The following is a 12,274-nucleotide window of genomic DNA, read 5'->3' on the forward strand; positions in this document are numbered from 1 at the left end:
CGGTTCGAATTCGGGTTGTTCTATTTTAAACTTTTGATTTTCGAAAGAGTGAGAAAATGTGGTGGTTGGAAAAACAGGGGTACTGCTTGAAACATGGGAAAGTAGAAATGTGGGATATCTGAAATTCATGTACATACCAGTTATCAGGTGGAGGTTCCAATACCGTAATTTGGTAAAAGCATCATAGTTCTCCAACTGAACAATATTCCTCAACCAGTCATCTAAAATACTAAAACAACAAGCAAAAACCGAAGGCATTAGAGTCTCACTTATTAGAGATTGAATTCACTCTAGTCTTTACAATTGTCTAAAATAAATTACCTGAAATGAAAGTTTAAGAAATAGATCATTTTTTACAAAAAAAGGCGTTTCATAATGAAGTTGTTCAAAGCTTTATAGACCATTTCTGAAAGAATGAAATCATAATTCTCAATTCGATAAAAACGGCTCGTTATGGTAATCTCAATGTTCAATACATTCTAGGAATTCAAAAATGTCAAAACTGCACTTCAAAATCACCTTCATTTTTGTCTCTTATGAATTCATATTCTGATATAGATAGAACTAAAACTCTTATCCTTTCCGAATAACAAAAATGGATAATTTCCCACGAGTCGACATCTCTCTATCTCTCTCTCTCACTCTCGTCACACTTGATTTTGTTTCCATCTGAGTTCACAAGACTCTATCCTCTCAATTTTTATGCTAATCAGTGCTGAGAAAAACGAGAACTCGATTCATGATCACCCTCTCCTTCTACATTTTCCTGAAGACGTCACTTAGGTTTTCTCGTTCATTGAAAGGCCAGAGGACATGGAAGAGAATCGGAAATGGATTGTTTCTTGAAATACGATATCAGTTAAAGGAGCAGCAAGTTCGGAGTGCGCGCAGAAAATTTTTGTTGTTTGAATAATTCAAAGAAGGATTGGAAGAAGAAGAGAAAAGAGATGAGGTATGGATGAAAAAATGAAGAAGGAAGAAGAAGAAGAAAAGTACGAGATGATAGAGTTAAGGTGTGACAAAAGACAACTTGAATCACTTTTCAAAAACTGAAATTCAATCAGAAATTATGCATATTGAGTTGTATCTACGTGACTATCGTCTAGCCCTCTTCATCGGAAGTGAGCATTTTTGCACCGGTGTTTATCAGATAACGAATTCGTAGGAACGTCCTAAGAACACTTCCTGCTAGATAATATTTAGAATATATTTTTCAGATTTTCATACGCTGGTTTGACGAATAAAAAACGAGATTATAAAAATCTAAACAGAAATTCCAAATCAAGAAACGAACAGAAATGATAATATCCAAGTGTTTTTTTTTGAGTTTCAGTACGATAAAATCTCAAAATAAAGAGCATCTACTCGGACATGGTGGCTTCTTCCAAATGATTGAATAGAATAGATTTTGTTAAACGAAAAGAGAAATTGCGTGATGTATTCCGGAACTCTTGACTAGTGTTACGCTTCTTTCTTCTCGATCTTTTGCTCGCTGAAACCGAACGGATTGGTCAAAAATCAAAGGAAAAGGTATCGGAAAACTAATAAAAAAAAGTGTGATATGTGTGGTGGCTGTTCAAAAGAGACAAGAGAGTGTCTCATCATCAGTTGGGAGTACTCAATGATACGTGATAACACATAAATTGTTGAAGCCTTCTCACATTCTCATGGGATACTCGGATCCCAGTCTCTTTCTTTTTCTTCTCAATCAGAACTAATCCTTAACCGATTCAAAACTGGGGGCACCTGCTCTCATCTCATCTGTGTGTTACAACATTTCAGGCGGGTCCGCTTTTGACAAATCACTGATAAATCACCCTCGAAAAAAGAGAAATTTTGAACTTTTTCTCTTGAGAAGAACTTTTCCTCTAAAGCAGGGATCATGGTTGACATGACAAGAATGTTTTGACAAATGAGCATGTTCTCAGTGATTTTCAGACTCTTCTTTTTTTTCAGAAATACCCATCACTCACTTTCAAAAGGAACACAAACATTTGAAGGTTTTTGACATTTTAAAAACAAGAAAACGTGAACGGATTCTTAAAACTGATAATTCCAAGTTGAGAACAGTGAGGGAATCTGAGAGAAAATATATGATGAAACATAAAAAGAGATCTGAGATTGACTTCGTTAAAACTGTGACAAAAAGCTAAGAATATGAAAATTGATTCGGACTCGCGATATGGTGGATTGTCAGTTGAAAAATTCTATATTTAAATATCAACTGAATGCATAAAAAGTTTTCTATGATATATATATATATATATATATATATATATATATATATATATATATATATTTGACGACTTACAACAAAGATTCCATTTTTAAAAAATAAAAAGAGCACAAATTGCTAAGATAACAGAACAAAGCTAATCAGTTGGAGCAGCCTCATTATGAAGAGAGTTGAAAAAGAGTAATTGCTAATTAGTTCGGAGATTCATATTCTTCATACTTGTCAAATCACGGGCCGGCCCGCGGGCCGGCCCGGGCCGGGCCCTCTGAAAATTTCAGGGCCCGGGCCGGCCCGCAGGGCCCGCAGCAAGCTTTTTTTTTCAATATTTTGACGGGCCGGCCCGGGCCAGCCCGGGATGGGCCGGGCCGGAAGATTTTTTTAGCGCGCCCGGCCCGGCCCGTGACAAGTATGATATTCTTAGATTCAGACTCTATACTTTCCACTCAGCAAACATCAACTTCCTTTTGTTATTCACTTTAATAATCATTGATTTTCAAATGATTTGCAAAATTATATTATTTATCAAAACAATATAATTCGTAAATCCCAAATGATTTGTGTTTAATTGAATTCTGTTTTCAGATTATATCTGAAAATTGGAATCCTTCCTGGTGGAATGATAGCAGGATATCAAAAAAACTAAACCAGTTCAGTCAAGAAATTTTGATGAATTCATCTGAAACAGTGAAGCAGATCCTTCAATAAAGTCGTGCAGTGCTCAAGTTTCACGGTCAGCACATCAGTTGTTCCTCGAGAAAAATTTGAAAATTTCTATATAAACCTTGCTGCCAAAATGCTTTTAAAAAGCATCTTCAAAATCCGCTAATGTGATTTGCAGCCTTATTTTGCTGTCCGTTCATATGCAGAAGTATTCAAATATTCTGATCATGTGCTAGATCCTGACCTAGTTACCAGAAAGCATACCAAACAAAAAGTTGTCTAAATTCAATAATAGTTCAATCAAAAACTCAGCTTTATTATAGTTTAGCCTCTCTATTTGATTCTCCGAATTCAATTCTCTCTCGCTCCAACAAAAATAATAAAAACCTCGATGCATAATACCTTCATTTACCTGTTCCGATAATTGTAGTGATACTTTCTTGGGAATTCAAATGGCATTTCTGTATAGATAGAAATAGTAAATAGAGATTCAGATGAAAACGGAATAAACTAAAAGAAAACAGAAGTCTTCTTTAATTCACACTTGCTAATTTCCTCCCCTGAAATCTCGCAAAAAGTGAAATTCTCTGGGGAAGAAGATCGAGAAGAAGAAAATCAGGGGAAGAGGAAAAGTTTCAAAGCGATAAAAAAAGAAGAAAAAGATAAAAATGGTAAGAAACAAATTGAATCTGTTTTCGGCAGTGAGAGAGAGAGTTTGACATAATCTAATAAATTGTCAGAAGGCCGGAGTAAGAAAAAAAAACAATTTTCTCTCAATTGAGGTTGTTTCTGTTCCAACTGGTCCAAGATTCTCTTTTTTATCTTTTGAAACTACCTTTCTTCCAGGAGAAAAAAGCTGGAAGAAGACGAGGGAGAGAGACCGCCAATAAAGTTTTCAAATAGAATTAGTTGTGTTTTTCCTGTGTTGTTGATGAAAGAAAAAAGAACTGAGGAGGGCCTTTGAACAAGCAAAAAACGACGAACGCTAATTACTCAAATTGACATATGCAAACTGATTTCTTTTCTTTCTTTTGGTCATTACACAGATTTCACGTCATTACTTTTATTGTTTCTTTTCGCTGCGTTTTTACAGAAATCACTTTGATTTTGCATGGAAAGGTTGAAAGACAAGTCTCATTTGAAATCTCATTTGAAATGCGTCAAAGGTGCACCAGAACTTTGGTGTGTTCGATTCAGGCTTCGATTTAGACTTTCAAACTTCAGTCCAAAAAATCATGTTGATCTTTCATGGAATTCACAAAAAGAACTTTTCATGGAAAAATGGTTCATTACGATCCATTCTAGGAGTTATGAGTCAACTAACGAGGTGACGTCATTCGAAAATTGTGAGTAGAGTCAATGGTTTTCAGAGATGAGTAATAGAAGCAACTGAGCCTGAATTCCCGTAAAAAGTCTAAAAATAATATATTGATACGGTAGTTTTTATGGAGAAGTCTGCATTGGAACTGGTTCCAGTGTGTTTGGAACGAATTCCTGCAGCAGTGTTTCCCATTTTTCAATGAATGAATTAGAAACGAGAAGTTTAGAATTGCTTGAGATAAATTCGAGACAGATGGGGTATTCAAGATATCTAATGAAGCAATTATATACTGCTTCATTCCTTAAGTTTTTAGTCCGGCACAAAAGAAAATCTCAACAAAAAGAACTCACTTGTTATCAATATCCGTATTCGTTGTTGCAATAACAGCAATCGAAGTTGGAGGAGCAGGGAATACGGTAACATGTTCGGAGAAACCGACTTGTTTCATGTGTAAAAAGTTTGGAATAAAGAAAAGAGAATCAACTAGATGACGAACCGATTGACGACAACGAAGAAGAGGAAGAATACATGTGTGAGCAGCACAGCAGCGGGAGCAGCAACCTTCGAAACTCCACCCTCTGAGACGAGGAGCCGGAAGAAAAAGAGCTGTGCAGGACGACGAGGAGCACAGAAAAGACGAATCATGATTGAGGTACTCACTCGGCCCCCATGAGCCTCCTCCAACCACACAAAAAACTTGTTTTGACTATTTATGTACGTCGTCGTCTTGTCAGGTTTTCAATTACAGCCCCGCCTCCAGACAGCCATGCAGTTTTTCCGCCTATTTTGCTGTAATTCGATAGAGAAATGGGCACTGAAGAAAGCTAGGCGAAAAAATTGAAAAATCTGAAGTCGAAGAAGAGTGCACGACTCAAACACTCATCGGTAATCCCTTGATGAAGAATGACCTCTATTTCTTCGTTTTTTCCTGCTTTTCCCAGGGTCAAAAGTTGAACTTCTCGTCTAGTTCAACCAATTCAGGAAACTGGATACGGATTCGACGTGGATTAGAATAAGAAAAAAAGACGAGGAGTTCCCTGTGTGAGAACATAGAGCTTGCAATCTGCAGGAGGCTCTAATTACTTCTTCCGTGAGAAATAGGAAACGTTGAACTGAGGATTATTTTTTGGGAAAACGAGAAAAAGAAAAAAAGAAACAACAATGAAAAAACTAATTAGCAACAGAACAAGAACAACTTCCAATTATGATTATGGCTTGAACGTTTCCAACATGTCAACTTCCAATGGATGAGTCTCTCCAGGAATGATCAACGAGTGCAATGGTTCGCCCATCTCCATCTCGCTCATTTCCTTCATACTGCAGTATACGATCTTCTGATTGTCCCATCCGACTCTTGCCAATCCAACAACCATCGTATTCTTGTTGTATGCACACTCTTCTCCCTTGGCTTTTCGTCGCTCACAGATGGTTAACAGCTGGCTCGCTGCCTCCGAACATTTTTGATACCTTGCAGGCTCGAAAATCTTCCGACCGCGCATCATGTTCTCAACAGTTTGCTCTTTGGTTTTAATGTCCAACAAGCATAACGTGTGCATTCCACGTTGACGATTCAGAGCAATTTTATCGTAGTAGCTTTCCGGTTGCCATTCATCAGTCCACATCACAATTGAGACAGTTTCCCCGAAATTGTATAACTGAAGACCACAGCATCCAACGGCGTTCATGATAGATGCATTGTGAATTACACGAACCTGGAAAAAAGATGTTCGTTTTCATAAGTTCTGATCGAGATATGTTAGTTGCGTGCAGTTTTTAACATTTAAATCGAAACGATAACCATTTTGAAAGCTGCGCGCATATACAGAATCGAATTTCTTCTCAAATTACCGGAATATTCTGTTGCTTAGCACGAAGAACTAGATCAGCATGAGTCGTGGCTCCAAATGGATCTCCGACAACAAGAAGAGCGACGTCTTCTTTATCTGCTCCTTTCAGAATAGCGTCTGATTCTTGTTCGACAATCGTCCGATCTGCTTCTATCACTTCTCTGCCATAGAACTTTTCGAGATTAGTTTTATCCAGTCCGTAGCATAAGATACTCGTGTAGGCTTCGAGATGAACACGTGCGCAATTTCTTGAAAGGAAAAGATATATTTGTTTATTTTTTCATTTCTCACTTGACAATGTTCAACCCTTTGACAGTGATATCTTCGACGTCACCAAGACCTAATCCGATTAAATAGAAAACCATCTGTAAACATATATAAATTGGATCAATTGAATATAGAATGAAAAAAAGAAAATAAACGGTAACAGCCATCCGATGAAATCACCATTTCGAAAAAAAAGGTGTAGAAAGAACAAGATAATTTATAAAGTGAAAATATACACTCATTTGAGAATAAATACTAAAGCTGGTAAAGGGGATAACAAGTTAGGTTTACAGAGATCATTTGTCTAAAATTCACAGCTACTCGGTTTTCTGTTTTTCAATTGGTACATAATGAATGATTATTTGTTTAAGAATAACCGAGTTCGTAACCAGGAAGAGACATGAAGCGAGGAACATCAAGAAGAACGTATCCCATCCTTGGAACTCGAATAGGTAAGCTGTCAGAAGCCAGATTCCCTGAGTAACGAACCACGCGGCCAGCAAAGTCAGAGCACGTGTACGGGAAAACTGAAAAAAAATGAAGGATGAAAATATAATTGAGTGAGCACTCACCGTGATCTTATGCGCTAACAAAGGAAGCAGAACGATGTACCAGACGAAATATTGGCTGGTACAAACTTTGTTGAAAGTGACGAACGCAAATGTGGTAATGAACCAACAGAATGGTAAATCATCATAATGCTTGAAAGCGAAGAACACTGTCAAAACAAGTTGTGGGATGAATGCGCCTAATCCAATGAGCTGTGACACCGTTGGATTTGATTCGTAGAGGTACAGAAGGTAGAAGTAGGGAGAGAAGTTATGAGCGAGATCACGTCGTTTAATATGATAGATCAGGTATTCGTCAAGGAACAATTGTCCGTAGATTTGGAAGAAAAATGCGACGACGACACCGAAGGATATGAGTGTAATCTGAAAATTCATGAATTTATATTTTGAATATTTGAAAAAATTACCAGAACGTAAACGAATCCTTTCCAATTTGTGACCAAGCTCTTAGCTCTCGATACGATGTCTTTTTCAGCTCCGAATGAGGATAGACTCAAGAAAACAGATGGAAGATAAATGATTGGATAAATCTTCAATTGGATTGCCAGAGCTCCATGAACTAATGCTGCAGATTTCCAATATCCTTTTTGAAGTAGTACAATATTCAGTAGAACAACAGCTGATACAATTGACTCTGCATTTCCTCTGGCTGAGATGATTGCTGTCAGTGGATTTGCAAGCCAGTAAAGTACAACATTTATCGTTTGATCACTTTCCATTTCGCTGCGATCATCACCCTTCGTTTTATTCAGATCGTTCTCCATAATTTTGAAATAGAGAAGTGCCACAATGATATCGAAAATACAGAAGAGAATCTTTCCGTAATCTGGGATATTGACGACTGGGAGGAGAATCCATGCCAGTGCTGGAGTATACCGATATGTTGCTCGGTCGAATGGGCTTCCTCCTTTCGATACATGTTTTGCGGCATCAGAAAAAACATGGTAATCGATGTCAGTGAAGTTTACCTGAAAGCAAAAAGTATTTATTATTATGGTTCCATTATTATTAGTTATTCACCTTGAATAGGTAATCGTGAATGTGAGCATAAAGAATTAAAGTAACTCTCGCAATGAATGCGACCAAAAGTATCTGAAACATGCATACTATAACACTGCAGTGTGCTAGAATCAATAACCCTATTCCTTGTGAAAGTTTCGTTTTTTACAAAACTTCGAACACATTGCATTGGTAGAATTCAGTTATTTTAACACAGGAATAAGCAGAAAATCGAAAAATGTTTTATTAAAAATTTTATTTGCAAGCGCGCTCTGTTGCGAAATTTTTTTAGTGGGAGTTTGAAATACGTTTTTCTATAGATTTCTACAGCATCATGTTTTTTCATACTTGTCACGGGCCGGGCCGGGCCCGCTAAAAAAATCTTCCGGCCCGGCCCGGTCGGCCCGTCAAAATATTGAAAAAAAATTTTTCGTCGTTTTCCCATTGTTTTTTCGTTTACTACTTTATGGCAAACATATTATTGATTAGAAATTATAAAAAGACAACAAGTGCAAACGGAGATTGTCAGAATAAGTTATTTTGTCACTATTATCGAAATAAACAAGTTCCGACATTTTTTCCTCGTCGGTGGTTGCGGACTCAAGCCAAAATTATCAAATTTTGGCTTGAGTCCGCAAACACCGAGGGGGAAAAAATGTCGGAACTTTTTTGTTGCGACAATATAAACTTTGAGCCTCTCAAAGTCTCTGTGATGATCAGCCGATGATCAGAATCAGGATCAAGAACTTGCTGGAGACTTCTGAAAGTAGTCTAATCGAATCCCCCGACCTTGATTTAGTATAGACCGAAGAAAAAATTTAATTTCCAAGACTCTCAATTCTATTTTTCAAAAATAATTTTTTGGTTCCGGGCCCTGCGGGCCGGCCCGGGCCCTGAAATTTTCAGCGGGCCCGGCCCGGCCCGGGCCGGGCCAAAACGGGCCGGCCCGTGATTTGACAAGTATGTGTTTTTTGTACTTTTGTAAAATATTTTATTTCATTTAATGCAATCTGTGCTATAGTTATCTGATTTTTTTTGTTGGATGCAAAAAGCATACAGAACTGCACAAATGTAGTTCTCATTTTCAGCTCTTCTTTGCGAGTAGTCGCCGAAAACCATAACTTCCACAAATTCATCAAAGGATTTCAAAGAGAAATTTAATGCATATTTGTTGTTATTCTCCTATAATGCAGCAAGACGCAGAGAATTTTCAAAATCATCAAAAGTCTAAAAAAAGAGTATTGTCCAACGAAGACGCAGAGAATTTTCTGCCTCTTTCGCTGGTTTCTCTACGTCTCGCAGTCTCCCATGCTATTCTAGCAACTTTAATCTGCGACTCTAGCCGCTTTAAAACTATTTCATCTGTTCGTTTCGATTTTCCGCGCTACATTCGACTTCTTTTCTTCCCTAAAAATTAAAAAACACATTTTTCAACATTCTTTGTAGTCTTTTCTCATCCCTATCACCTGAAACCAGACTGTATAGTCATCCGAAGACAGTCAATAACAGCAGAGACATAGACAGTCAAAGAGTTAGATACTGGAGACCCCACTCGTATATTTTGATTGTATACTCTCTTTTGATGGCAATATCCTACGTAGCTCTCATTCGGAACTCATCTTAACGTCTTTCTAGGTATAATAATGGACGATGTATTAGACAGTAGAAGGGATCCAGGATCATCGACTGGAGAAGGTGAGAGAATCTATCCTATCAACTTTTTTTCATTTCCTGGAGATTTCAGATATAAATTCATCGTCCAGTTTGCTAGATATCCTAATAAAGACTGAAGAACCAAGTGATGAGACAGATCCATTGGATCAATTCGGAGACATTAGTGAAGCAGTTATAGGACAAATATCAGGATCCCTTGAAATGAGTGAAGATCTGATGCAAAATGCTCTGAAAATGTTTGGAGACGCCATGGACTACAAACCAATAACTCCAATCACTCAAAAACGGAAACGTAAGATTATCACTTTATCTTTGGGGAAAGAAATCCGTAGGGAAAGTTGAGATTTGAAAAATGGGAGAAGGGAAAGAAACCGTATGTTAAATCAGATCTATGATTTATAAAGCATATTATTGATAACATAAATTGAGGATATCCTATAGTTGTTCCTTAGTTCAAATTCCCATGTTCTCTTCAGCTTTCTCTTTTTGCTTCATGACTTGGTCCCATCTTTTCTTGTTGTTAGTCTTGAATTCTTGAATCATGAGGTGTTCAACTCCCCATGGAAAGCAACGAATCGGTTCCCAGGTTTGTCCACCAACCGTCCAGGTCACAAAGAACTCCAGTTGACCGTGATGGTAGCGCATCTTTTCGATCTTCTCGACCTTAAAATACTTTTTTGAAGAAAACTTCAACTGAAATAAATTTACATCATAAAAATCTCCATTTGCATTTTCTTCAGTGTTGGTAGAACCAGCAGCAAAGCTCGCCATTCTGAAAATTAAGATCTAGAATGTAGTTGTAGAACTCATAAAATTTGAAAAATGAGATTGTGAGAAAATCAAAAAAGTTGAGAAAGGTCGTTGAAAGTGTAAAGGTTATACATGTGGATAGACTAGCTATAATACTCGTAGGCAGTTGAATTGAATGCTTCGATGTCTGCGTCTCCAAATCCAGAAGAGGGTCGTACAGTTATCATATAAACATTGAATACTCAGCCAACTCTCGATAAAGCGTGATTGGCTACATACATTCTTTAGTAGTTAGATTTTAGGCCTTCATGAATATCTAGACAATTTTGAACAGAACAATTGGAAGTTGATAACCCCAAGAAAAATATCTCAATCTGTTAAACTGAGGTATTATTATTAAATTAATTTTCAGGAATCCATCGAGAATCTCAAATAAGTGACGTCAAACCCACGCTTTCACCTCTTCCATGCCAACCAGTCGAATCTGTCAAAAAAATCCGAAAGAATGATCCCAGATCTGTGAACTGTCCTCGTTCAAACTACAGTGTCGACTATACAGAAATCTTCCAAAAGGAACAGAAAACAGATTTTCAATTCAAAACTTTTCATCAACAACTAGAAAAAGAAAGAACTCGACGAATTGACGAACAAGTTAACAAAGATGTTGAACGTCTTTTGAATAGTGCAACTAGAATTTATGGACCGAAGGAGTGGACATCTGAAGAGAAAACCGAGTTTTCGTCATACTGTAGAAACTTGAGAACTGGATCATTGAATGAAGAAGACAGAAATAATCTTCAAAATTTCTATGCGAAAGCCTATCAGCAGGATTATCAAAGTCTATTAGGAGCTAGTTCTCCTTTGGGACAAAAAGAGGTCAAAGAGACGTTAGCTTCGAGTTCAGCTATCTGTCTTCCGATGAAAGAAGACAATCACATATTCGTAGAGCGTGTAAAACAAGAAGTTATCAACAGTATGCCGGCACCTCTCACGTTGAGTTGTCTGCTGAATCATCTCGACGAAGCTCAAAAGTATAAATTCGATCCTGGAATGAAGTATGAAAGAGAGAAACAATTTCGCTATGCTGCTACAAAAATATTCAAAAATGTTGTCAATTCTAGTAAGGATTCAGATAGTTTCTTAAATGAAAATATATTATTTCAGGGAAAATATTCACACCTGAAGACATATCTCGTGGACCTGACAATAGACGTCGGTTCGAATCAAGTGATATAAAATCACTGGTTACTAACATAAATGGGTTAATGAATGAACAAAATAAAGTTTGGAGTCCAGATCAAGTTCAACAACTCGGCGATTACTACAATATATTTATAGAGAAACAACATTTCAATATTGTTCAAACTAAAGATCTTGGAAAATTCCTACGAAAAATATACGGTCGATTACAGCAATATGAAATTGAAAGAGGTTTGTTTTTGAAGTTTCTCCAGTTGTGCAAAACTCCAAATTTCAGAAAATGATACTGTGTTACAAGAGAAGAGAAAATATTGGCAAGAGTACGCGAAGACACATGCACCACCTGCGAAAAAAAGTATCATATAAATGTTCTTCTTTAATAACTGATTTGTTTCAGCCCCGGGGCGTAAACCAATCAAATGGAACCATCCGGTGAGAGCATACAATAAATCCAATGTCGACACAACAGGAGAAACTCTCGAAGAGAAGAAATTACGGAAGGCTGCTTATCTCCGTCAATGGAGACTTGGTAAGATAGCCAACCGAATCATGTAAATATAAATGGATGATTTCAGCCCAAAAAGAGAAAAAATACTATTCGAACATGTTTGGATCAGTGGAACCTTTACAAAAGTGATCTACAGCACGCCGAAATATTATTTGCATCGATAACCTAACTCATTTTCTAACTCGTTTATAAATTTACACTCATTTTTTGCAAGTTCTTGTCAATAATTTCACAAATTGTTAA

At 37.1% G+C, this 12,274-nt stretch overlaps 3 protein-coding genes across 3 annotated transcripts; 1 reads left to right on the top strand and 2 right to left on the bottom strand.

Moving 5' to 3' along the window:
• Nucleotides 1-5,425: 5,425 nt before the first annotated feature.
• GCK72_005361 (uncharacterized protein) lies at nt 5,426-8,089 on the bottom strand (the record flags this gene model as incomplete). The annotated part of the gene is made up of 8 exons (XM_053725148.1): nt 5,426-5,929; nt 6,066-6,312; nt 6,356-6,429; nt 6,709-6,858; nt 6,904-7,263; nt 7,308-7,868; nt 7,921-7,992; nt 8,039-8,089. 8 exons carry the CDS (start codon nt 8,087-8,089, stop codon nt 5,426-5,428), a joined length of 2,019 nt encoding a protein of 672 aa, XP_053589342.1.
• A 1,453-nt stretch (nt 8,090-9,542) lies between these two features.
• GCK72_005362 (uncharacterized protein) lies at nt 9,543-12,160 on the top strand (the record flags this gene model as incomplete). The annotated part of the gene is made up of 7 exons (XM_003117243.2): nt 9,543-9,594; nt 9,644-9,865; nt 10,736-11,443; nt 11,488-11,754; nt 11,801-11,878; nt 11,921-12,052; nt 12,099-12,160. The coding sequence occupies 7 exons, from the start codon at nt 9,543-9,545 to the stop codon at nt 12,158-12,160; spliced, it is 1,521 nt and encodes a 506-aa protein (XP_003117291.2).
• GCK72_005363 (uncharacterized protein) lies at nt 10,027-10,344 on the bottom strand (the record flags this gene model as incomplete). Its single annotated transcript, XM_053725149.1, has 2 exons — nt 10,027-10,236; nt 10,282-10,344. The coding sequence occupies 2 exons, from the start codon at nt 10,342-10,344 to the stop codon at nt 10,027-10,029; spliced, it is 273 nt and encodes a 90-aa protein (XP_053589343.1).
• Nucleotides 12,161-12,274: the final 114 nt, after the last annotated feature.

The sequence above is a fragment of the Caenorhabditis remanei genome, chromosome II (genome assembly GCF_010183535.1).
Source record: "Caenorhabditis remanei strain PX506 chromosome II, whole genome shotgun sequence".
NCBI classification, from domain to species: domain Eukaryota; kingdom Metazoa; phylum Nematoda; class Chromadorea; order Rhabditida; family Rhabditidae; genus Caenorhabditis; species Caenorhabditis remanei.